This window comes from Lissotriton vulgaris, chromosome 6 (assembly GCF_964263255.1).
Source record: "Lissotriton vulgaris chromosome 6, aLisVul1.2, whole genome shotgun sequence".
In the NCBI taxonomy this organism is placed as follows: domain Eukaryota; kingdom Metazoa; phylum Chordata; class Amphibia; order Caudata; family Salamandridae; genus Lissotriton; species Lissotriton vulgaris.
In genome coordinates this window covers 1,761,724,568-1,761,749,896 of record NC_141694.1, presented here as the reverse complement: position 1 = coordinate 1,761,749,896, position 25,329 = coordinate 1,761,724,568, and the positions used below count along the sequence as shown (strand labels likewise).

Here is a 25,329-nt window from a genome sequence, read left to right as displayed (position 1 = left end):
AGGTGATGAACAGGGCGATCGTTGGGGAATGTCGCAGATGATGCTTTTGGGGTCTGACGTGAAGGGTGGTAGGCGGTTTCTCAGAGTTCGCCTGCGAGGAAGGATGTAATCCATTTGAGGGCATCCTCCTGGATGCGGATGAGGTTGAGTCTGTTGATGAGAGTGTAATGGACTACAGTGTTGAATGCAGCTGAGAGGTCGAGGAGGATGAGGGCTGCTGTTTCACCCGGGTCGAGGATGGATCCGATACTGTTGGTTGCGGCTATGAGGGTGATCTGGGTGCTGTGGTTGGCGCAGAAGCCGGATTGGGAGGCGTCGAGCAGGATGGTCTTTTCTAGGTGTCTGGTGAGCTGGTAGTGGATGGCCTTCTCGAGGACTCTGAGGGGAAACGGAAGCAGTGAGATAGAATGGTAATTTTGGAGCCAGCGGAGCATTTCTTTAGAAGGGGTCTGACCTTGGAGTGTTTCCATCTGTCAGGGAAGGCCATGGTAGTGATGGAGGCGTTGAGGATGTTGGTGGGTTCTGCACTGATTTCTTTAGTTCCAAGGTTTAAGAAATGGTGGCGGCGGGGTTCAGTGGGTGCTCTAGAGTATATAGAGGACATGATGGCTGTGGTGATCTGCGTGATGAGAGGATTCCATGTGGTGATTGAGTTCTGGAGTGGAGGAATGCTGGAAAGGCCATTTGATACTTAAAGGTCATAGGACAGTTGGACAACAGCTCCATTAGTTTCCAGAAAGCAAGCGGTATAAGGACCTGTGCATGATACACAGGAACTTTTACAGGCTTTAAAAATATGGCTTAAAAAAAGATTTTTCATGAAAAATGGCTGCCAGTTCTGTTTGGTCTAATTCACACCTCCTGATGCAGTTTCTCAGTTCAAATTAATTCAAGCAAGTAGTCGTTACCTCAGCTACACGGGCCAAATGCTTTGGAATGATCTACCTCTACATTCTGTGACATGCAGAGCCATCTTGCCTTCAGAAGGACCCTACAAACGGAGCGGTCATGCTGATCTTAGCTTGTTTGTTTTGCGGCGCAGTTGACATTTTTGGTCAGAGGTTCTCAGCACCAAGATACTCGTCGGAATGTATAAGAGCTCTGCAAACAATAACTAGTAGAACATTATATAGAATGTACCCAAACATCTTACATTTTAGGACAAAGTTGAAGCAATATTAAACAGTGAAACCATTTATAATATAGAAAGGAGAAATAGGAAAAAAGCATTAGGGAATCTCAGAAATACAACAAAAAACCCAGAATAAAACTTCAGGGAATCACTCTAAACAATATTAAATGTATGATCAGGTTTAATTGTATACATGCCTTATCCGTAACTATTCCTCGAGTAAGTAGAAACCTCTTCATCAATCTCGAGTTCAATCAATTATTTTTTTCCCCTAACACTAACTTCGAAAATGGAAGCTCCAACAACTGTTTGTACAAAGACACCTTTAAATATAATTATTTACCAATAACCATTTAGTAATCAAAGAGACTGGTAAGGTCACTTGTCTTATGTAGGAAGCCTTATTTTTCAAGCATTCAACCAATCAGAAATGGTCAATTCCTAAATTTGACATGCCATAAGCCCGACTTAATTAATCACAATAAATCATACAATCACAATCCCATGGTTAGTTCAGTTTATCCTGCCGAAATTCCACTGTTTCTAAATAGGCAAGCTATCATTACTTTTCACACTGAGTTGTTCCATAATGAAAAGCATAGACAGATTTAAATGAATCCCGTTTCACGTGCAAATTTCCTCACCAGATATTTTGTTACATGTTAGGGAATGAATATGTTTTCAGATCAAACTTGTATTCTACAATAGACCAACTTTAAAATATCAAAGCCTTCACAATGTAAATCTTCATGTGTGTTGAGTTCTCATCTGCAAAAATTACAAAGCATTTCTAGAAAATTTGTATCAGATATTAAACAAATGCAATCTGGATTTAATACTGTTGATAGTGGAGGAACTATCTAAAGAATTAAAAGCAGTTGAAGAAGAATTAGAAGGAATTAGAAGAGAACTCAACACACATGAAGATTTAACTACAATACTTGAAGACATAAATCAAAAACTTGATAAATACGCTAAGGAAATTCAAGATAGGAAAATTAAGAAGTATAGACGAGACACAATAGACTAGTCAAGTCAAGTCAAATAACTTTCTTTCGATTCCATAAAGGAGTCATAAAAGTATACACTAATATAAAATACATAGATTGTCATTAAAACCACAATACATATTTGCATATTAAGGATTTACAATACATTAAAAATAACCTTAATCATGTATATGGAAAGAACATAAAGTGCAAAGTTAATTTCATCAACAGGCCAACAGAAGAAACATTTGTGGATAGTTTACTTTGGGTAGAAGTCGTGTAGGTCCCAGACGGATATGGGGCCGTCTCCTTTTTGGGGTGGGTAGGATCGTAGAAGGGGGACAATGTTCCTATGTCTAAATTTTACTAGGACCAGATCCCCACTAATATCTTTGGTTAGAGACCCTAGCCAGCCCACCCTTCTAACACTCATGATACCTCCGTCATGATTGGGTGCAAGTGGTCTGTTTGTGGAAAGTCAGAATATGACCTTGTTTAGAAGTTCCTGACGGCTTTCAAATTTCCCATGGCAGGGTGCCGGTATTCCTGATAAAAGAAGAACAAATGGGGCAGCTTCAGGGGGCAAGTGTATTGGTGCTGCTCTACATAGATCCGCTCTGGCAGCAGTATGTCTATTAAACCCAAGTTTAGGAGCGGCTTTGGTTATAACAGGTTTTTTAGGAAGCTGTGGAGAAGTTTGGGCGTGTTTGCTTAGGTTAATAGGCAGGGAACCTTTTGTGGTAGTGAATATGTCAGAACCATTCGGTATTGCCTTCTTGGGGATGGACGGAGAAATAGTTGTAGTATTTATCTCTTTTGTTATAGAGATAGCCGGAGGGGCTCTTTCCCCGGTAGATGGATCATTAGTAAGTGGTGGGAGGTTGGCTAAAATGATCCTCTCAATGCCCGTTATTCTATCACCCAGGGCATGAATTTTTCCTATCAGTGGTGATACGATAGAATTAAACAATAACTCTATCTTAGACAGTAGAAGTACTTGGTCTACATAGGTCCCACTCTCCGCCGTGATTATGGGGGGGTTGGTGACTGGCGATATAGGACCAGCGCACGATTTTGGTGTGTTTAAATATTTTCCACTTTCAATCCTAATTGGGGAAAAAATGCTGTTGCTTTTAGCAGGGGATGGGGATGCCACTGGGGCATACTTAGTGCCGCATAAAGAATTTATTTCCTCCCAAAAAGATAAATTCTGGGAACTAGCGGGGTTCAATGGGGGAGATTGCCTGATGTCTATCAGTTGTCGCGACTCGTTCACGTCTTCACAAAGAGTAGGTAGTGATCGATTGGTCACAGTGAAGTTCAGGGTCCCCTGGCCTGGGTCAAGTATTAGAGAAGATTTCTTATTGGACCCCTTACGTGCCATAGTGCAACCTCGTAAAAACCGCTTTCAGGAAAAAGATACACTGACCAGGGAGTAGTGAGGGTGTAGTTCAAGCAATGTACTACCTCTGGTTGAGATACCAAGGGGGGTGGCCCGTCCCGTCCTACGCGGTCCTATGAGGGCCTTAGAGGGCCCGCCCTTTGCCCGGGCTTATCCCCGCGCTTACACCCGCGCGCGCCCCGCGGGACTGGAACGATATGTGGATTATTAGGACAAAGAGGCGGGGCCGGCCGGGGAAGAGTACCAGCTGTTGATGATAAGAGGGAATGCTGGTACTCGCAGTCCCTGGCCGCCGCACCCGCCGATTCCCCACAGCAAAACAATGTCAGCAAGGAGGTCCCCCACAGAGGAGCAATGTCAGGAATAGCAATCCAGTTGGGCAGGTATTTTTCCTCTGGACCTTCCCCTGGTCCCTGTCACGGCAAGCCTCGAGCAAAAGGCAAAAGGCAGCAAGCTGGAGGCCACTAGAGGAGGGCAGTCCGCAAAAATAATACGTAAAGCCCACTCACCAACAAACTTCCTTTTCTTCCCGCACTTTGCCACAGAGGGGCAGGGATAAAGCAAAGCAGCAAGGGGAGATGGGAGACGTAGTCCACTCTGCACCGCAGTCACCACACAACAGCTTTTATCATTACGAGCAAAAAGCTAGAAATCTCGAAAATCGGCGTCTGCAGAGAATAAGCAAATGTCTGATCCAAAACACGCTGCAGTGTCAGTAGAGAAAACCAAGTCCCTTAGGGCGTGAAAAGCATGCTGCCATTATTGTGAGGAGGAACACCGTCTTCAGAATTGACAACTCAAGTCCGCACCCGTTGAGTCCGTCACTCGTTGGAGCCGCCAAATCTATCACCTCCTGCAAGAGCCCCCGCATCACAGGATCTCCCGTGATTGTCCCGTGAATGCCTCAAGGAGAAGTTCCACAACGGTCCGGCAACACAGAAGGCCGCCAGTGCAGCTGCTGCCACCCGCAGGTCTGTCCCTCGTTAGAGCCGCCGAATCTATCAGCATCGCAAGAACCCCTGCATCGCAGGGTGTCCCGAGAATGTCCCGTGAATGCCTCGAAGAAAAGCTCAACAACGGCCCAGCAACACAGATAGCCGCCAGTGCGGCTGCAGCCGCCCACAGGTAGACGGCATCGCCTATAAATTAGAAGAAGTATATACCTGGGCAGATGTTTATCAGAGGAAATGGCAACAACCAAACAATAATACAAACTCATCACAAGAAAACATAGTCTCAGACTCAGATACAGCTCAAAATAGAAGACCAATTACAGCCAGTAGTGTAGTGGGGCAAACAGATCAAACAAATAAGTCGTCTTTTTTAGCAACAAGCCCAGCAGCCAACAACACTCCAATATTAAAACCTGGAGGAGAAACATCAAAACAAGAAGGGGACAAAGAAAAAACAGAAGAGACAGAGGAGGAAAGGGCAATGAGATCAAAGACAAAGAAGAAAACAAACTTGTGATGAATATATAGGATGCTCAATTAACAAAAGCACAGACTACCCTGTTGAATAAAGGTCTAACATTTGTTCCTACCTACAAATCTAATTGACAAGAAATACAAATAGTAATATTCAAGTTTCTCAGAACTATGCGTCTCAAAAACTTCTTTAGCAACATACAAACTTCAGACAAACCTAAATAAGTCACCAAAGAATTCAAGGCAAAAAGCACATTCTGTGCCCCTATATTGCACAAAACAGTAGATGCACTCGAAAGAGTGATCACATCTGACATAAGATCGATACATTTTCAAGCAGTAACTCACAGTAACTTTTCTAAGAAAGACTGGAGTATACTCAAGAGCCTAACAGACAGAAATGATATAACCATACAAAGAGCGGATAAAGGGGGAGCCTTAGTGGTAATGAATACTCAATACTATGAAGAAAAGGTATGGAACCATCTACAAGATACCAATATCTATCGTAAACTAGATCAAGACCCCACAGACACATTTGCTATTATGTTGAAAACGATACTAGATTATGCACTCCAGATGAAGTGGATTACGGAGAAAACGTATCAATTCTTGAACATAAAATACCCACTGAGACCACAGTTCTATATGCTCCCCAAAATGCATAAGAACGCAACACCACCACCTTTTAGACCAATTGTCTCGCATACGGGTCATTATCTGAACCACTAGGCCAATATTTAGACTGGTTTCTACAACCGATAGTACAAAATTGGCAAACACATATAAAGGACACAACATCTTTTTTTAATATGTTGCAAACCATAGATATCACACAGTATGAAGAAACATGGTTATGTTCAGTGGATGTAACTGCTTTATATACCTCCATCCCACACAATGAAGGGATGGAAGCAATGGAATGGTGTCTACTGCAGAATGAAATAAGGGATTCGGAAAAGATCTTTCTGCTAGAACTCCTACATTTTGCTTTATTTCACAGTTACCTACAATGGAAAGACACATTCTTTGAACAATGTAGTGGAACATCCATGGGATTTGTGGGGGCTCCATCCTACGCTAATACCTTCATGGCGAAATTTGAAATGGATCAAATCATCAATAACCAGGATTGGCAACAAGATACTGTATTATTCAAAAGATATATAGATGATATCTTTATATTATGGAAAGGAAACTAATCTAAACTGGAGCAAAATATAAGCACACTGAATACAAGACATGAACGCATCAAATTCACTCATCAAATTGATAATCATCAATTAGCGTTCTTGGATGTTCAGATTACCATAGAAAACAAGAAAATAAGGACCAATGAATACACAAAGAGTACCGATCGTAACAGCTGTTTACACTTTGAAAGTTTTCACCACTACTCCCTCAAAAAGCATTTACCCCCATCACAATTCATTCGACAAAAAAGAATTACGTCAAACCTAGCAGACGTCTCAGCCACTATCGACACTCATATCCAAAAATGCCTAAAACGTGGATACCCCAAATAAATATTGGAAGAATCTAAAACAAAGGTAATGAGTATGAATAGAGATGCATTACTATGAATTCAAAACAAACCTGAGACTACACCTACAGTATTCGTCTTGAAACACTCTACTAAAGCAAAACAAATCACCAGAATCATGAATAAACATTGGCCGCTAATTACCCAAGAACCTGATTTAAAGCCTTTATTTTCCGAACGAATTACATTTGCATTCAGCAGATCCAGAAATATAAAGGAATTACTGACAAAGAAAAAGAAGAAACAACCGACAGAAACCTACAGAGGAATGCAAAGATGTGAAAACTGCATACATTGCAATAACGTCATTAAAGGCCCAATATTCACCCATCCAATGACGGGACAAAAAATTCCTTTGCGACACTCTAGCACATGTGACACCAAGAATGTTATTTATGGAATAAAGTGTCCATGTGGCAAACTTTATGTAGGACAAACAGAAAGGAAAATAAAAATAAGAATAACAGAACATAAAAGCAATATTCGTCTTAAAAACCTCAAATCTACCGTGGCCACCCACTGGCTGGAAGCAGGACATAACATCACACAATTGAGATTCACCATACTGGAAGCAATAGAATCACAAAGAGATTCAGATCCACATAAAAAAAGATTAAGAGCGGAATATTATTGGATCAGGAAAATGGGGAGTCTACACCCGAATGGACTAAATGACAATAGAAATGTCATGTTTTTTGTAAATACCGCTATAGGATGCTTTTGTATCTCTGCACTATATGTACATAATGTAAATTTAGACTATAGATAGTAAGCTATCCTCACCCAATATGGCCGACATCATTAACACTACCTTCGATAGTTCATTCACCTTAATTTCACGTTTTTTAGATTTTCTAACATCTGTAATCTTACACTATTATCAAGATGCACCAAACTATTTAAACACGATTAATTGCCGCTATTATTATTTTTTTCGAGTTAAACAACACATAACTCTAGTTACTCGCGATTAATTCATTCGCGCAATATGAATCACTTTAAATTGACCCGTATCTCCATAGGATCGAATTTTGTATAATAGATTATACGAATCATGGAAACTGTTAACTTCCGATCATGTGATCGGTTATGACCCAATAGTAACACTCCATTCTAAACCCCGATAAACTTAAAACCTTTCACCACAAATGACTGGTTATCCAACCGGCAACCTTCTCATGAACGGAAACCGCCATCTCAAACAACGACCACAGAAGTAAGTTTATCTTAATAACGCACAATTTTATTTAACGGGCCAACTAGGTATATTTTTTACGGCACGCATCGCTCAAACCACCGGCACTTTTTTGATTCTTTCGTTTTTGATAAGCTTCGGCACGGATTTTTTCACCGAGCCAGTAACAATATTAACCGATCACTACCGTCACTCTCTCTACACTGCTGCAACCTAGATTGGATCGGATCGTGATTCTTAACTAATCTCCGGCGTTTGCCAATATTGCACCGTTTTATTAGATTTCTATCGTTATACGACCACGTTGAACGTAGTGATTAATATCTACATGAGATAACCACATTTTTTACCTTTGCACAACTTTATTTGTAGTTGAACAAAATGCACCACAGGTTACTCTTGGTTTCACAGAAATGCGAAATGTTTAAAGCTATATGATCATAATGTACCAACAGGTTTGATGTTATTCCGAAGTATAATATATATGTTTCAAACTAAAATGGAGATGTAAATGAGGCTCTCTCAAGCTCCCTTTTCTTTACATTTTTTAGACCCCTGACGAAGGGTCTCCCTCAAGACCCGAAATGCATTCGGTATATGTGGAAAAATGATGGCAATATGAAACTGATGACTAAAATCAGCATAATTAAAGAATGAAATGAAAGGAAATATGAAATAAATATCATTCCTTATAAAAAAAAGACTGGAACTGATTACTAAAGAGTACAAATTGAAAAGACTTGAATGTTATGTGAAATGTGCACACACCTACAAGGGCAGAACCTTCCTACCCTACCCAGCTATAATCTGGTAATCCATTTTATACCCAAGGGAGCGAGTTGGACAGATTCTAGGGACCCTCCTATGGGAGGGACGGGACAGAGGAGAGGCTACTCCCATGTCCTTTGTCCAGTTTCGGGCCAGTGTAGAAGCAAATGGCTCCCAGAACTGGTTTGACCTGGACTATGCACAGGGACACCAAATGTGCCCTTAGGTCAGAATTTCTGGCACTGAGTCAGTGCACCCACCCAGGCCCAATACACTAAATCCTGTCTGGGAGGTGGTCACACCTCCCTGTGACATGATGCCTATTGTGCTACCTTCCCCTGCTCGAGCTTGGCTCAGCAGCAGGAGGGCAGACTTGTGTCTGTGGCTGGCAGCATCCATTTTGAGCTGTAAGGTTCGAGAAAGTTGGTACCGGTAGACTTCGGTAGCCCTAGAACCTCGGTCTGACAGGAGGAATCATACCTCCCACACCAGTTACTGGTGTGCAGGTATGATTCCAAGGTGTTTGACACCAAACACAACATACTTTGTTGCAGTCGTTTTCGAGATAGCATTTACCGCAAGGTTATAATTTACCTCTACCTCTACCTAAATGTCTGGTAGTATCACATACAGCCCGGGACAATGGTCTCCGACAACTGCAGAGGGGCCCTGCTCATGCAAGAGCACCCTCTCACGTAAAACCTAGCACCCTGCCTTCAGTATTGTTAAGGCCTGCTATAGGGGTGACTTACAAAGTTTTAAGTGTAGCGAGAGATGTAGATATGGTGAACCCTCTTACACAGGCTGCGATAACAGACCTAGGGTTCCATTTAGAATGGCCTCTCAGGGGTGGTATAACACCTGCTTCAGCCCATGGGTGGCCTCTGGGGTACCTATGCCCTCGGTACATGTGTACCATAAACTAGAGACTGATAAGGGTACCAGTATCCAATCTGGAGTTGTACCAAAGTACATGCATTAACTTAAGGAAGAAAGCAGATAGGCTGGGGTCCTGAATAGCGGGGTCCTGAATAGCAGGATCCAAGTCAGACTAGTCAAAAACCAGCAAAACACCCGGGAGAAAAGCGGGGTAACCATGCAGTCAGGTTCTACCTTTCTACACTTGGTCATGCATGGATGCAAATAAGTCAGTAGAGGAAGGTGAAACATATTGCATTTCTTGTCGGATATGATGTGGATGGAGAGTAGGAACACTGCACATGTCCTCCCATTTGGTCCTTGAATTTCAGCGAAAATTAAAATAATTTAATACTTAAATAACTAGTACCATAGATGGGGGTCCAGGAGAGAGGAATAAGAAGGGAGAAATATGTGGACGTGAAATAATTCAATGTCCAATAGACTACCAGTTCCTAAATTAACTGTTGGGACACCCCTAGGGGAGACAACCAGGGACCATTGGTGTGTGACTTTAATTGCGTGTGTGGCTAAAACGTATGTTGGCAGCTGAACATGTGGCTCCCTATACACGAGCCCAAAAGACTCTGTAGTCACAAACGTGACACTTTTCAAGTCTGCCTACTGTCGACAAAGTTACCAGCACGTCTAATAAACCAGGATGGACCAATATGAGAAAGTGGGCCATGTCTACACAACACCTTCAAACTATATTTTGATTCTTAGGATGTTAACGGGTACTAAATGTCTTTTTTTGTGTGGTTTTGGGTACATAATGTATCTTTCCAAGAAGTGTAAAGAGAAGGTTTCAAAAAGGGGTGGGGCACACTTGGAGTTCACGGCACATGGTTTTCTTCAGCTTTTGTTACACTTTTTAGACAAAGGTACACACCACAACATACCTGTGGACCAGAGGCAGTGGGAGAAAGTTAAGTGTAGAAGTCATATCCAACCCACAGTCCAACATGATGGTGGTCGATTTGAACTTGAGGATGTTGCATGGTAACGTCGGATGCCCCGACAAGCAATACTATAAACGAGAATAAAGAAACAAGCACACCAGTTAGAACAAACAAAAACATATATTGAACAGACTGCTCAGCAATAAAGATACCAAAGCAACAGAAGCAATACATGAGGGGCAGTGAAAAGCTACTGCTGGCTTAGTGACACATTTTAAATGGCTGATACAATGCTTGCACATAGACATCTCTGCTGCAAAATGCTGCAGTTACAGTAATGGCTATAGACAAGGTGATCAAAATAGACTTCAGAAAAATAATTACTGTACATCAGTGGAGACAAAATACCCTGCTTACATATAACAAGTGAGCCATGATTATTCAATTCAAAACTTGCATTAAGGCTGTGATAACATCAAGTGACCTCTGAGATAAACCATGTAGCTTAAATAGGTACTCCAATACATACAAAGAATGTTTTAGTTAGGAGGGTGCCATCATATAATGTAATAGGCTTAAATATATGCCTAGAAATAATAACAAGAAAATGACAAATTAATAAAGACGGAAATAAAGAAGAGCGTGATTTGGAGTTTGGCAGACGGGTTACTCTGGTAGAAACATGGCTGATATCCTGTCTACCTTATTACAAGGGCATTATAGTCTATAGAACTTGTAAAAAGGCAGGCAGATGGGACATCTGTCACAATGTGATGGAGTAATCCTTCGATCAGGTCTGTAGTGTCTTCAGGGCCGGCTCTAGGGCGGTGCGACCGGTGCCACCGCACCAGGTGCTGACTTTGATGGAGTGTGTTTGGAAGTATTATATGGTTTAAAAAGCACCTGATGCTGTGTTGCTGGCCTCCAGCACTTTTCATACAACAATTAAAATGTCAAGATAACCCGAGTGATTAATGTTCTTCCTGGAGAGAGAGAGGAGGAGTTTTGTCTAGTGGAAGTTTTAACTCATTTTATGGTAGCACAGAAGGTTAATATGCCTGTGGCAAAGAATGTGTACCATGCAGATAACAAAGTGCATATAATGTAATAGGTCAGTGCTTTTGTCAGAGAGGTCCTTTTGTTACTTGCAGGGTATATGTTAAAATCCTAACATGGAACAGTGAGCTAATAACTGTCATCAAAGAGCTGCATGCTAACTGCTAGGTATAAATTAGAGAATTATGAGTATTTCCCTCGCCTTTCATTATTTTAATGTTTCAAAAAGTGCTCAATTCGGTAAAAAAAGAATATCTTATTAAATGTAACCACCAACCATGGGGTTATGTATTAAATTCGGAGTCTGTGTTTCTCCAGACCAAGTACTCTTAAATTACACTGTCTACCTGTATGGATGGCATGTGACTCACCTTGTAGTCTTCTGGCTTATATAACATTTCTTAAACACTCATTTACACACGTATGATTGATTGTCTCTGCGCGATGTGTGTGTGATGTAGAGTGCTCTGACACCGTGCACTGCTATAAACGGCACTACGAAGCTTATTAAATGCATCTGCAAGAGAGTGGTTATGGAGACTTGAGGGGGGACTGTTAAAGGGTAGTAGTTTGGGAGTCCGTGGGGGGCGCCAACAAACATTGTCGCACAGGGCGCCACTGGTGCTAAAGCCAGCCCTGAGTCTCTTAAGCAGGAATCCGACTGTGTTCATGAGCAGGACTAACATGGTTTTCATCTATACTACTATAATAAACGAAGAACTTTCAGCCTTTGAGGCGGGTAAACTCGGGAACCACAGCGCCAATCCACACACCCGATACACCGTTGGAATCGTCATGGTGTGTAGATGGTTATAGGCTATATCAATTTAAAAAAAACGTTATTTAAAAAATTTACAGTAAAAATAAAAGTAGTCCCTCCGAAGTAGCGCCGGCCGCGACGTGCGTGCTCACGTCAGGAGCGCGGGGAGGAGCGGCGTCCAGGAGCGCGACGTGGAGCGGCGGCATGGCGCGGGGGAGGAGCGGTGACGTGAGGAGCAGCGGACAGGCCAGCGGCGGTGCGAGCAGCGGACAGGCTGGAGGAGCGGCGGCTGAGGTAAGGAAGCGGCGGACATGGCGCGGGGGAGGAGCGGTGACGTGAGGAGCAGCGGACAGGCCAGCGGCGGTGCGAGCAGCCGACAGGCGGGAGGAGAGGCGGCTGAGGTAAGGGGACCCATGTCGGGGCAGGCGGTGGACGGGATGGGCGGGGGACGGGCTGGGCGGGGGCCCGGGCTGCAGGAGAAAAGAGAATGATCCTGTGTTTTTATGGTGAAACAGCAATCATTAACACACCTCTAGGCCAAAAACATTAGGTATGATGTAAGCTTTCCCAGCCAATGTACACTCTGTAGAACGGATTGGTCAGCTGTACACCTCTGCAAAGAAGAACAGACATATTTAAAGCAGTATATCAGCAGCGGACAGGCGGGAGGAGCGGCGGATGAGGTAAGGGGACCCATGTCGGGGCAGGCGGAGGTCGGGGCAGGCGGGGGTCGGGGCAGACGGGGGTCGGGGCAGGCGGGGGACGGGCCAGGCAGGTGCCCAGGCTGCTGGACAATGTCGGGGCGAGCGGGGGTCGGGGAAGCCTGTTGCTCCCAGACAAGGTTGGGACGGGCTGCTAGTTTTCTTTATAAAGTGCCTTGTTTGCCCGTAGGTATTAGAGGGATGTCAGCGGAACAGAATTGTGTTAAGTAACTTCCTAAAAGGGAGGTGATTTTCAATTTGCTTGACAAAGCTCGGAAGGGAGTTCCATAATGGAGGAGCCAGCACAGAAAAAGATTGGCCTCGTATTTTCGTCTTTGCATATCGAGGGGTATTCACCGTGTTTTGGGTTTCAGCAAAAATTCCTATCTGGAGTACAGGCTTGAGTGTTCTACATCACTGAATGGCTGGAAGGGTAGGTAGCCTTGTGGACACCACAAAGTGCTTACAACTATTTTTTAGAGAAACCACTGATGGTCAAACCTCCTCTAAAGTCTATTAAGACAGCTTCTTTGGCTGACCTATCTGAACTTAACCTGTGTGGCTGCTAGAATACTGAGTTCTTATTGAGTTGGTTGTCTTTCTCTCACGAAAACTGAAGAAGATAAGTGGCAGTAGAAAAGGTATTAATATTGGGTGGTACATTTAAAGGCTGCTGAAGGTGTTCTTTAGGAAGCAGAGCCAAACGCAATGGTATAATAAACACTGGTTACTTATTGAACATTATGTGTTTTGATCTGTTAAGGAAAAAGGGCCAAGTGGGGTATGGGACTGTGGTAGTTCCCAGGATTTAGGAGGGAGATAAAATCATTAACCACTGTAGTGTTTCACTCTGAGAAGGTGACTTTTAAGGACAGCCTTGAACAGTAAAAGGGGGAGGAAGACTCACAGTAAAAGGGGGCTGTTCAGTAGCTGTTCTAGTGGAAGGTTCAGAAAGGGCTGAAAGACTGGAATCCCCATGTGGAGGATGGGGAGCTGGTTATAATAGGCATGTCAATTTTATTTCAAAACAACAGCAGAAAAGAGCTTCACATCAGTATATAAAAGTTTCAGAAGATAAAAACTATTGTAGCTTTCTCTTTTTATTTTAATTCAATTCAATTCAATCTTTATTCCGGTATAAAAGACCATAAAAGGATAACAAGACAAACATACAGTACAAGAATGTCCACAATGCATCGTGTTGAGAATATATTACAATACTGTTAGACACACTGGATACTACATGGAATAATCGACCAATTTTGTGATGTTGGAGAGATATATCAAATGTTTTGCAATTCTGCATGCTAATATAAAAATTAATAAAAACAGATATGAGGAATAGACATATCAGGTCATTAAAAAAAGATTCAACTGTACAGTTAGATAAATACCTCTAAAGTGACATATAAAAAAACACTTGCATCATTAATAAATATTAAGACTGATATATAAATCATTATACATTTCATTTTATAATCATAAAGTGCACGTGCCAAGTTCATTATACTTTTACTTTTTGTCAGCATAGAGTTTCAGGCCTTCCCTTTTCCTTACCAAGCTTTCACCAAACAAATACCTGCTAATACTAAAATGCACTGTTTGAGTGGTATCAGATCGTAATAATCTTTCTGCTTCATGGCAGGATCTAATACCAAGAAGACGACAAATGGGTTTAATCCATTTCTTCCTACATCGCAAATAGGCTGGGCAGAAGAACAGGAGGTGTTATTTGTTCTCTATTGCACCTGAATCAGATGATACACATCTGCCCTCCTCTGCTTCACCAGGCGTCCATTTCACAGTATTTGCCTTTATCTGTAGGACATCATAGCGATATTTAAGGTATAAAGATTTAGCTAACTGCGGCTGTATTTCATCTAGAAAGTGCTCAAACTTCCAAACTGTTTTTATTTGGAGGAACCGTGATGTCAATGATCCCACAGTAGAAGAATGGGACGAAAAATCATGTATAAAAGACCAATAGGTCTTCTTTAAAGCACAAGAGGGGAAAACCATTAGCAGCCAAGGTGTTAAAAGCTTTTTTGAGGTTGTGGTCAAGCAAGAGGGATTCTCCCAAAAGTGCCTAAGTCCCTGTTTAAAAAAACAGTCTTGTATATGCTTTAGCCAAGTCAAACCTATACATTTAATAAATCCTAGAATTTCCTCAAGCCCCTCTCTATAATGAATAAGCTCATCCGTGCACCACAGGCGAACCCAAAATAACAATGGTCTTAGGTTAGCCTGGTCGTCCACACAGTGAAAATTTAAATCCATCAAAACAGGGGTCAGTGGAGTAGGTGTCGGTAGACTTAGTACTTTCCTAAGAAACTTGTTTTCACCCACCTTGAATGTATCATTCATCAGGGGGGCCCACAGCTCCGCCCCATACAACAAAGCTGATTGCGCCTTATATTTGTATACTTCAAGAGCGGGTGAGACTGCTTTGGATAAACTACTTTCTATTTTTCTTATTAGTGGAAAGGTGTTTTGGAGTAGTATAGTTTTGCTTTTTTCTAGCTGTGGTCTCCAAGACATTTTTGAATTCAAAGTAATACCCAAGTAGTTAAAATCATGTACATACTCAATCTTTTGGTTATTCACAGTTACATTTTTCCTGAAGGTTTTATGTGGTATACTGCCGTGTATTTAGTTTTGCTAGAGTTTATTTGTAGCCCCTTAGCGTTGCAGTATATCTCAAATAGATTTAATAAATGTTGCAAACCTTTCAGAGTTTGGGAGATTAAAATTTTGTCGTCAGCAAAGAGGAGGGCCAGTACAGGCACCCCCCTAGCTTGGAAGAATCATGATCGCAACCCAGAAGGTATTCAGGGATGTCATTGACCTATAGCGAAAATAAAGTGGGAGCTAAAACGCACCCCTGTCTTACACCCCTGTTTTCCCTAACCGGTTCAGTTAGTTCACCTAGTGGACCCCATCTGACCCGTGCCGAGTTGTCTTCGTGTAGTCTTATTATCTGTAGAAGAATTTCCCCCGGAACCCCCTGTTTTTTCAGGACTTCCAAAGGAGGTTTCTGGGGATATGGTTGAACGCTGCCTTTAGGTCCACAAAGGCGATATACAAATGGCCCTTTCTAAATATTGTATATTTCCAGGCTATAGAAAGAAATCTAAAAACCTGGTCAATTGTGCTAGTCTTTGATCTAACACCCTGCCTGATATTGTAATAAAATGTTATATTCCTCAATCCAGTTAGTCAGTTTATTTAAAATGTGCCTAGCATATATCTTCTGTAAAACGTCAACAAGACTAATTGGTCGATAGTGTGAGGGATTGTGGCAAACGCCCTTCTTAAAAATGGTTGTAATCTCTGCCCCTTTCCAGGTTTCTGGTAAGGGTGCACCCGAGGCAACAGAGTTACACAACAAATTAATATAAGGGCCCCAAACACCTTTATCATGCTTCCATAAGTCTCCAGGTAGTTTATCAGGGCCAGGAGCCTTTCCTGGTTTGACTGTGTCTATAGCTGCCATTGTTTCCTTCAGACTAAACGATAATGGGGCTACAATTGGGGTAATTTTGTAATCTAACGGCCAATAGTCAATGTCACTTGAGGAAGAGGAGTAAAGACTGAAGAAGTGTTTTACCCAAATATTTGAATCTAGGAAAAGGTCTTTACTACATCTTCCTTTCTTATTGCACTTTGATACCAAACGCCTAAAACCAGATTGGTCTTTTGCTTTGGCTGCTACAAGTAATTCTGTCCAAATGTTATCCTCCCATTCTTTTCTGGTAGAGGCTAGTAGTTGCTTATATTCAGCCCTATTTTTCCCTTAACCCCTTCCATGCTCATGACAAGGTCAACTCGTCATGGGTGTTACCTGCGCTGTGCGTTTGACGAGTTGACCTTGTCATGAATAATGGAGTTTCAAAAAGTCAGCACCGGAGGGGAAAACCCCTTAGCACTGATGTGGTTAAGGACACTATATCTTTTGTTTTTGAAGCCAAAATAAGCTAGTTTTTTTACAGTACGGCATTCTATGTTATACCACGGGCTTTTCAACTCTATAGCGGCTATAACCCCATTTTTAGATTTCTTCTGGATTTTACTCAATATCGGTATCAAATCTTTGACTAGTTTGCAATGAATTTCCACAATCGGAATTTCTGAAGCAAGTAGGTATACATACGGGGAGACCCTGTGTGCAAACAGGTCATCGATCTTCTTGATTGCCGCTACATTTCCCCCTATCGAGGGCCATTTTAAAGCTCTCCGATTATTACTTAATAGTGGGTCTATGTTGTCGCTATCAAGTTCTCTGGGCATTGGGGTAACCAGCTGGAAAAGATGTACCGCCAATGTCAAGCGTAATGGCCAATGGTCACTCTCAGTTCTGTCATCGACTACTAAGTCGAGGGCCATCGACCACAGCTCAATCGAAACTAATATATAATCTATGTGGCTCTTTAGATTACTTCTAGTAAATGTGGGGGCTTTTGGACTATCGGAGGGCTAACAGCCATTACAGGCTCGTAAGCAGTACCCCGAGACGAGTCTTAATAACTGTGCAACTGCTATTGTACAGGGCACTACCGGGGTGCTTTCCAAGGGCGGGATATTATTAGCCAGATCTTCTTCCTCAAAGATATTTTCTAGTCCAACTGTGTGTTCGTATTTACGGTTGAAATCGCCCCCCCAAGATTATCAGGGCCCTTGAGTCAATCGAGCTTAGGAGATTGTCTAACTGCTCAATGACCTTCGATTGCTTACTTGTTGGATATGGCCTAGAGTATATGTTTAGTATGTAAACTTCCTTTTTGTCCGGTGTAGAGAATTTTACTCCCAAGATATCCTGCGAGCAAGTTTCGACTAGTTTGATATCAATACCCAGAGTCACCTTTACCCAGATACAGAGGCCTCCCTCTAACTGAGGGGATAGCATCTTTACTAAAGGTTTTGTAGCCTACTTTATAAGGAGGTTCTAGGGCCCAAGTTTCTTGAAAGACAATTATGTCACTCTGCCCAATATATTCCTGCCATACAACATCTTCTAGGTTCCTTCTGAGCCCTGCAATATTCCAGGACATCAGTTTTATCTCTCCTTGACAGCCCGCCTCGCTTTGTTCCTTACGCCCATGTTCTGTTCCGAAATTACAATTAGTGGGATTGTTTCTGATGTCCCTTCTATTATTCTTACGTGGGTCAGCTGGCTCACTATTCAACTTAGTGGCTTTGGCCAGAACAAGCCCCTTCTCTTGAATTTGTATTCCAGCTGTCAATGGTCCTAGTACTTGGGGTGTAAATAATTGTCAGTCTTGGGCATCCAAATCTGAAAGTGTGTGGTATCGATTTGTTGATGGAACAGGGAATAACCTAGTGTTTGAATGCCATGGCTGCGGGCTATAAAAAAAAACCAACGGGAGTGTGCAAATGTTAATATTCGTCTAGTGTGTTGTCTCAATTTTATTCAAAATATGGCGGACCAGCTGAGGCCTACGAAAATTAACCACTATGAAATCTCCATTTATTAGGTCTTGTCTATTCCTTCCCGTAGGGATGGTAGGCGAGATTTATAGTAAGGCTTCAGAAAAGTCTAACCAACTGCGGATCGCGTACAGTTCATGTGAGCCAGACGCGTGCACAGGAATTCGCTCCCCCTACCCCTCCCACAAAGCAAGACAAGACAAGATCATCAAAGCGACCGCTGCCGCTTTGATTCCATTTGCCACCAGCCACTTCACGCACTCCGCAGGTCATAAACAGGACCATCTGCTCGTGAATCGGAATGCTGGCATGGTTGCCCAGCCCTCCTCCCAGCGCTGTCTTTCCTCTGCCATTCTATGGTTTCCAATACGTCTTACTAAAAGTACACTTTCCCTGCTCCCTAACACAGGCTTCTCCACTATAACAATCTTTTCGTTAATTTTACTCAGCTCTCATCTTTAACCCAGCCCACAGACACACAAACATACACACACCCTGCCCCCCACCGCACAATGCCAAGAGCTTCACTGACACGACCACTTTAAATCGGTTCTGTGAACGCAAAATGCGTTCATGGACTGTAACATGTCTAAAAGTATTTTAAGGTAAATTTCACACCGTTTCGATTCAAAGTGGAACAATGCATGTGCCTAAATAGTAATACAGCTTTTTCGGATGAAATTGGCGGCGAAAACCTCCGTGAGAAAATTGGTCTCAAGAACCAAGAAAAGTTTTGGTGACGTCATTTTGCAGCACTCATTTAAAAAAATCTTAAATCCTACTTGCTACAAATAAATATAACTTAATTTGAGCACGAAATGTGAAATGTTAAAAGTCACTCTGACAACAACAATGCTTTTGCTAGCTGGAAGTTCAATGTGTCACATCACGGCACGTAAGAATTTTTTTTGGGGGGGGGAATAGTTGTGCAAGCACGAGGTGCCTAATTGACAGCGTGCTCTTACCGTGTGAACCCCCCTGACACCCTCACCCTCACACACCCTCTCACCCTCACACACCCTCACACATCCTAACCCTCACACACCCTCACACCCCCTCACCCTCACACCCCCTCACACACCCTTACCCACGTCACCCTCTCACCCTCACACACCCTCTCACCCTCACTCTCACACACCCCCTCATCCTCACACAACCACTCACCCTCACACCCCCTCACCCTCACACCCCCTCACCCTCACATCCCCTCACCCTCACATCCCCTCACCCTCACTCACACTCACACCCCCCTCACCCTCAAACCCCCTCACCCACCCACTCACCCTCACACACCCCCACCTTCACACCCCCCACCCTCTCACACCCCCACCCTTACATCCCCTCACCCACCCACCCCCTCACCCTCACACACCCTCTCTCCCTCACATACCCCCTCACCCTCACACACCCTCTCACACACCCTCTCACCCACCCTCACCTCCTCACACACCCTCACACAGCCCCTCACCCTCACATCCCCTCACTCTCACATCCCCTCACCCTCACATCCCCTCACCCTCACATCCCCTCACACTCACATCCCCTCACACTCACCCCCCCCCCTCACCCCTCACCCTCAAACCCCCTCACCCTCACACATCCCCTCACCCACCCCCTCACACCCCCCACCCTCACATCCCCTCACCCTCACTCACACTCACACCCCCCTCACCCTCAAACCCCCTCACACACCCCCACCCTCACACCCCCCACCCTCTCACACCCCCACCCTCACATCCCCTCACCCTCACATCCCCTCACCCACCCACCCCCTCACCCTCACATCCCCTCACCCACCCACCCCCTCACCCTCACACACCCTCTCTCCCTCACATACCCTCTCACCCTCACACACCCTCTCACACACCCTCTCACCCACCCTCACCTCCTCACACACCCTCACACAGCCCCTCACCCTCACATCTCCTCACTCTCACATCCCCTCACCCTCACATCCCCTCACACTCACACACCCCTCACCCTCAAACCCCCTCACCCTCACCCTCACCCACCCCCTCACACCCCCCACCCTCACATCCCCTCACCCACCCTCACCCTCACACACCCACACCCTCGCTCACTCTCACACACCCACACCCACACCCTCGCTCACTCTCACACACCCACACCCTCACCCTCACACCCCCTCACACACCCTTACCCCTGTCACCCTCACCCACGTCACCGTCACCCTCACCCTCACACCCTCTCACCCTCACACACCCTCTCACCCTCGAACACCCTCTCACTCTCGAACACCCTCTCACTCTCGCACACCCTCTCACTCTCGCACACCCTCTAACCCACCCTCACACCCTCACCCTCACACCCCCTCACCCACACCCCTCACACCCTCACACACACCCTCGCCCTCACACACACCCTCGCCCTCACACACCCTCACCCTCACACACCCTCTCACCCCCTCTCACCGTCACACACCCTCTCACCCTCACACACCCTCTCATGTTCACACACCCTCTCACGCTCACACACCCTCTCACGCTCACACACCCTCACCCTCACATCCCCTCAACCTCACACCCTCACCCTCCCACCCCCTTACACACCCTCTCACCCTCATCCCCTCACGCCCTCACCCTCACAACCCTACACCCTGACCTTCACAACCCCACACCCTCACCCTCATACCCTCACACACCCTCACCCCCTCACACCCCCCTCACCCTCACACCTCTTCACCCTAACACCCCCACACCCTAACACCCCCACACCCTCACACTCCCTCACCCTCACACACCCTCACCCACCGTCACTCACCCTCACACCCTCACCCTCACACCCCCTCACCCTCACACCCCCTCACCCTCACAACCCTCACACCCCCTCACACACTTTCTCACCCTCACACACTTTCTCACCCTCACACACTTTCTCACCCTCACACACCCTCACTCACCCTCACACACCCTTACCTTCACACCCTCTCACCCCCTTACCCTCACCCTCACACCCCCTCACCCTCACACACCGTCACTCACCCTCACACCCCCTCACCCTCACAACCCTCTCACCCTCACACACCCTCACCAGCATAGCATAACAAAACACAGCATAGCATAGCATAACAAAACAAAGCATAGGATATCAAAACAAAACATAGCATCACAAAACAAAACATAGCATAGCAAAGCACAACAAAGCATACAATAACATAACAAAGCATAGCAGGGGGGCTTGCCTAAGCAAGCCACAATGGCGGACGCGCTCTGCTGAGGCTCCGCTACCTGGCGACCCTGTAGTCAGCACCATTTTGTCGACCCTGGCAGTAAACCGCCGTTTCTAATGTCGAAACCGAAGCTGCACCCGAGGAGGTTGCTGTAGCCTAGAGAACTGCAAAGCATGCGGAGATAGCGGCATAAATAGACCCCGGGCCCGGAACCAACATGGCGGCCACCCGACCCTAACCGAGTCTGTTGCTGGAGCTGCTAACCGGGCCCATCGGGGAGACCGGGTGATACCCGCGAGTTCGAGCCAAGCGAGGCGCAGGTGTGTTTTGGCCTCGGCGCCCCACATCACGAACTGGCGAATCACCAGGAGCTGCGGGAAACTGGAGACGGCGCCATAACGCCGGGGAACTCACCTCCACGACCGGCACCAGTATCGATATCCAGGTTACCCATCCTACAGCACAGGGGACGGATCCTGAGCCCGAGAAGAACGGGGGGATCCACCCCCCACGACAGCTCCCCTGGGGTTGCCCTTCGCGCCAATTACTGCCTGACCCTAAGATGGCGCCGACGATCTGGGCATTCCCGTGCCCGCCGACAGGATCATCTACGGCCTCGGATGTGGGCTGCTCCGGGAGGTGAGCGAGAAGTAGATGCTTGCCATCAATCGGCCCTGCAACCCTCTCCCCCCTTGCTCATCACAACGAACCGGGGGGGCCGCAGGGACAACCTAGGCATTATAACTTGACGTCCACTAATTGGCCACAGCGCCCCCACCCCTACAAGAGCGCGCTTTGGTCACCTGGACCTCAGACACCACAGATTGGACCACCGGTGGGCATCAGAGAACATCTCCCCCACAGCTCCCCAGGGAATATTGGACTACAAACATGAAGATCGCGGCGAGCCCCCACACGGGGAAAGAGGACGACACTTCCTGCGAGGGGCCAACACCGCATTGAGGTCTCAACGGCTAATACGACTGGCGGTGAAACAGGACAGGCCCCGCTGGGGCGTGGGCGATCTGCAAACTCATTACGCCCCCTATACCAAGCGGTCTACAAACGGGGCGGCGGACTCGCGGGGGTGCCCAGATCTGACCCACTTCCCACTGCGTGCACCACCAGGCGAGAGACGGAGTGTCCAGAGTGGCAGTATGGGGAATCCCAGGTCCACGCAGCAGACATCGGTCCCAGAAACGGCGCCGGAAAATCAACCTCGCACCAGCACACTAACTAAGGCGCCCACGACCCTGCCAGACCCAACCATCTCGGACAAGCTAGACCAAGTCCTGGCGGCCATTGAACTCTCTCAGGCCTCCATGGAGGAACTCCTAGGTACCCTAACTACGGACATAAGCCTTATCCGCGATGACCACCGGAAGCTGGCGGACAAGGTGAGGGAGGGGGGAAAATCCCTTGTGGACATGCAGCCCGCTCTTACTGCACAACAACAAACGATCCGCACAGTTTTGGGGCGCCTGACTACAGTGGAGGAGCGCATTGACGATTTGGAGGTACGCTCCTGGCGCTGTAACATCTGCGTGCTAGGCCTGCCAGAGGGCATTGAGGGGACACACCCAATCAAATATGTGGAGGCGTGGGTCAAATCCTTCACCCCGACCAAGGACCGCACCACTTTCTTCTCCATAGAGCGGGCCCACCGGGTACCTGCTGGCAAACCACCACACGGCAACGCAACGCGTCCACTACTAGCAAAATTCCTCCATTTCCAGGACCGTGATGCGGTGCTACGGACTGCCAGACGCACAGGTCCACTTCAAGTAGAAAATAAACACATCATGATCTTCCCGGACTACGCGAGGGCGGTACAGAAGTTAAGATCATCTTTCCTTGAGGTGAAGTGCAGATTGCGGGCAAAGAACATTCAATATTCCCTGTTGTATCCAGACCGCCTCAAGGTAATCCATGCAGGTACCACACACTTCTTCTCCACTGCCGTGGATGCATGCGATTGGGCGGACCACCACTGCACAATAGACCCTACAACGGAAGCACCACGTGGGCGCACCCAAAGGCCAGCATGTAACAGGAAACACGCCACGCAATCACCACAAACGCAGAGAAGCCAGAGCTGGAGAGAGTCCACGGGGCGCCACACGATTGATTCCCCTGACCTGGAACAAATCATACAAGAACGTCGCAAGGCCCTCCAAGCAGTGACTGATATAGGGATCCCCCCACTCGAAGAGGATGCCGTGGGGATCCCCCACCTTTTCTCTTCCGGGAGCGAAGATGACAGCAATGAAGCCCGGTCCTCGGCTGACTCCACCACCTTGCCCCCGGCTATTCCTCGAACTGGCGACACTGTACCCTGAGGGACCAAACAAAGAAGGCGGAGCACCATTCTGACCAGACGGACTCATGGAAGCAGCTCTCCCCAAACAATGGCGGCCTTCATTTAACACCGCAAGATGAACGATTTACTACAATCTCATTCAACGATCAATGATCCTTCCAACGCCCCAGCGGACCCAGCCTCGCAGGCGCGAACTACCACCCCCACGCATTGACTGTTCGCTCTCAAGTTACATGGGAGCTCGTTTGGACGTGTCGGATCCGCCGATACATCCCAGGTATTGGGACAGTTTCCCCGCCCAGTTACATGTTCTGTTTCCCCAGTTTCCTTTTACCCTACACCACATAGGAGGCACAACTTTCAGAGTCACCAGCACAACTAGGTGGGTGGAGATTTCAGCCATCTGCGGAAACCAATGGGCTGGTCCGCTATCGACACATCCGTCCTCACCATTCAGCGTCGGGCGGAAGCAGTGATTCTCAGACTTCCCAATGCCAAGTGCGGGCGTTAGTATCTTAACCCTGAACACAAGGGGGCTCCACACACCACGCAAGAGGTACGCCACATATGCCTATATTAAGCACCAACAAACGCACATTGCACTCCGACAGGAGACACATATCACAGCACCAGAAATTGACAAACTACGCACCCGGTGGCGCGGCACCATATGTGCCACGTCATACTCAGCTTTCACACGGGGTGCGTTGATTTGGATTCGCCCGGGCACTCCATTTCTGGAAACGCGTAGAGTGGTGGACAAGGAGGGCAGATACGCCCTGTAGGAGGGGATACTAGATGGCCAACCCATCCTGCTGGGAAGCATATACGCGCCAAATATCGAACAAGACAGGTTCTGGGATTCCCTCACCATCGTTCTGGCCCAATTTGCGTCCAGCCAGTGGATCCTGGGGGGTGACTATAACTGCGCGCTTGACACTACTCTTGACAGATCACAACCCCCCCCCCCCCCGCTCACTCTCCGGCCCTTAAACAGACGGAACGCTTCCGCCGCTGGGTTACTCACTGGGTGCTGGAAGACACGTGGAGAGCGCATCATCCTGAAACACGACTTTATTCATTTCACTCCATTCCCCACAACTTACGAGTCCGCTTGGATAGATTCCTATGCACCCGGTCACTGATCCCTAAAGATCAACACACAGATTATCTGGGCCGAGTCCTCTCTGACCACGATGCACACATATTGCGCGTACAGTGGAAACCTCCACACCCTCCGGTACCTACATGGCGCCTTCCCAGGGACTGTCTGACGGACCAGGTATTCCGACATGACCATGCGCAAAGCATCCAGTAATATTTCACTCACAATACAGGATCCGCCACCTCTAGATTGGTCGAATGGGATGCTTTTAAGATAGTGGCTCGGGGGAGAATGCATTAAACAAATAGTAGGGGCACGCCGCACACTGGAACGCACGCTCATTGACACTGAAGGCAAGCTGGCGACACTCACGAAACAGGAAGACGCCGATGCTGCTACAGTAGCCCAAGTAGCGGAGGATAAAACACAATACTCTACTGCTCTAGCGGACCTGTGCAAATATAATTTTAGAGCCT

The 25,329-nt window shown here is 46.2% G+C and overlaps 1 protein-coding gene across 2 annotated transcripts in view; it reads right to left on the bottom strand.

Moving 5' to 3' along the window:
• Window positions 1-25,329, bottom strand: part of INTS9 (integrator complex subunit 9) — a 508,494-nt gene that overhangs the window by 397,825 nt on the left and 85,340 nt on the right. For both annotated transcript variants that reach the window (XM_086928012.1, XM_086928014.1), the window contains exon 2: window positions 10,277-10,404. In XM_086928012.1, coding sequence (XP_086784138.1) covers window positions 10,277-10,404 — 128 coding nt within the window. The remainder of the gene's footprint in view (window positions 1-10,276; window positions 10,405-25,329) is intronic.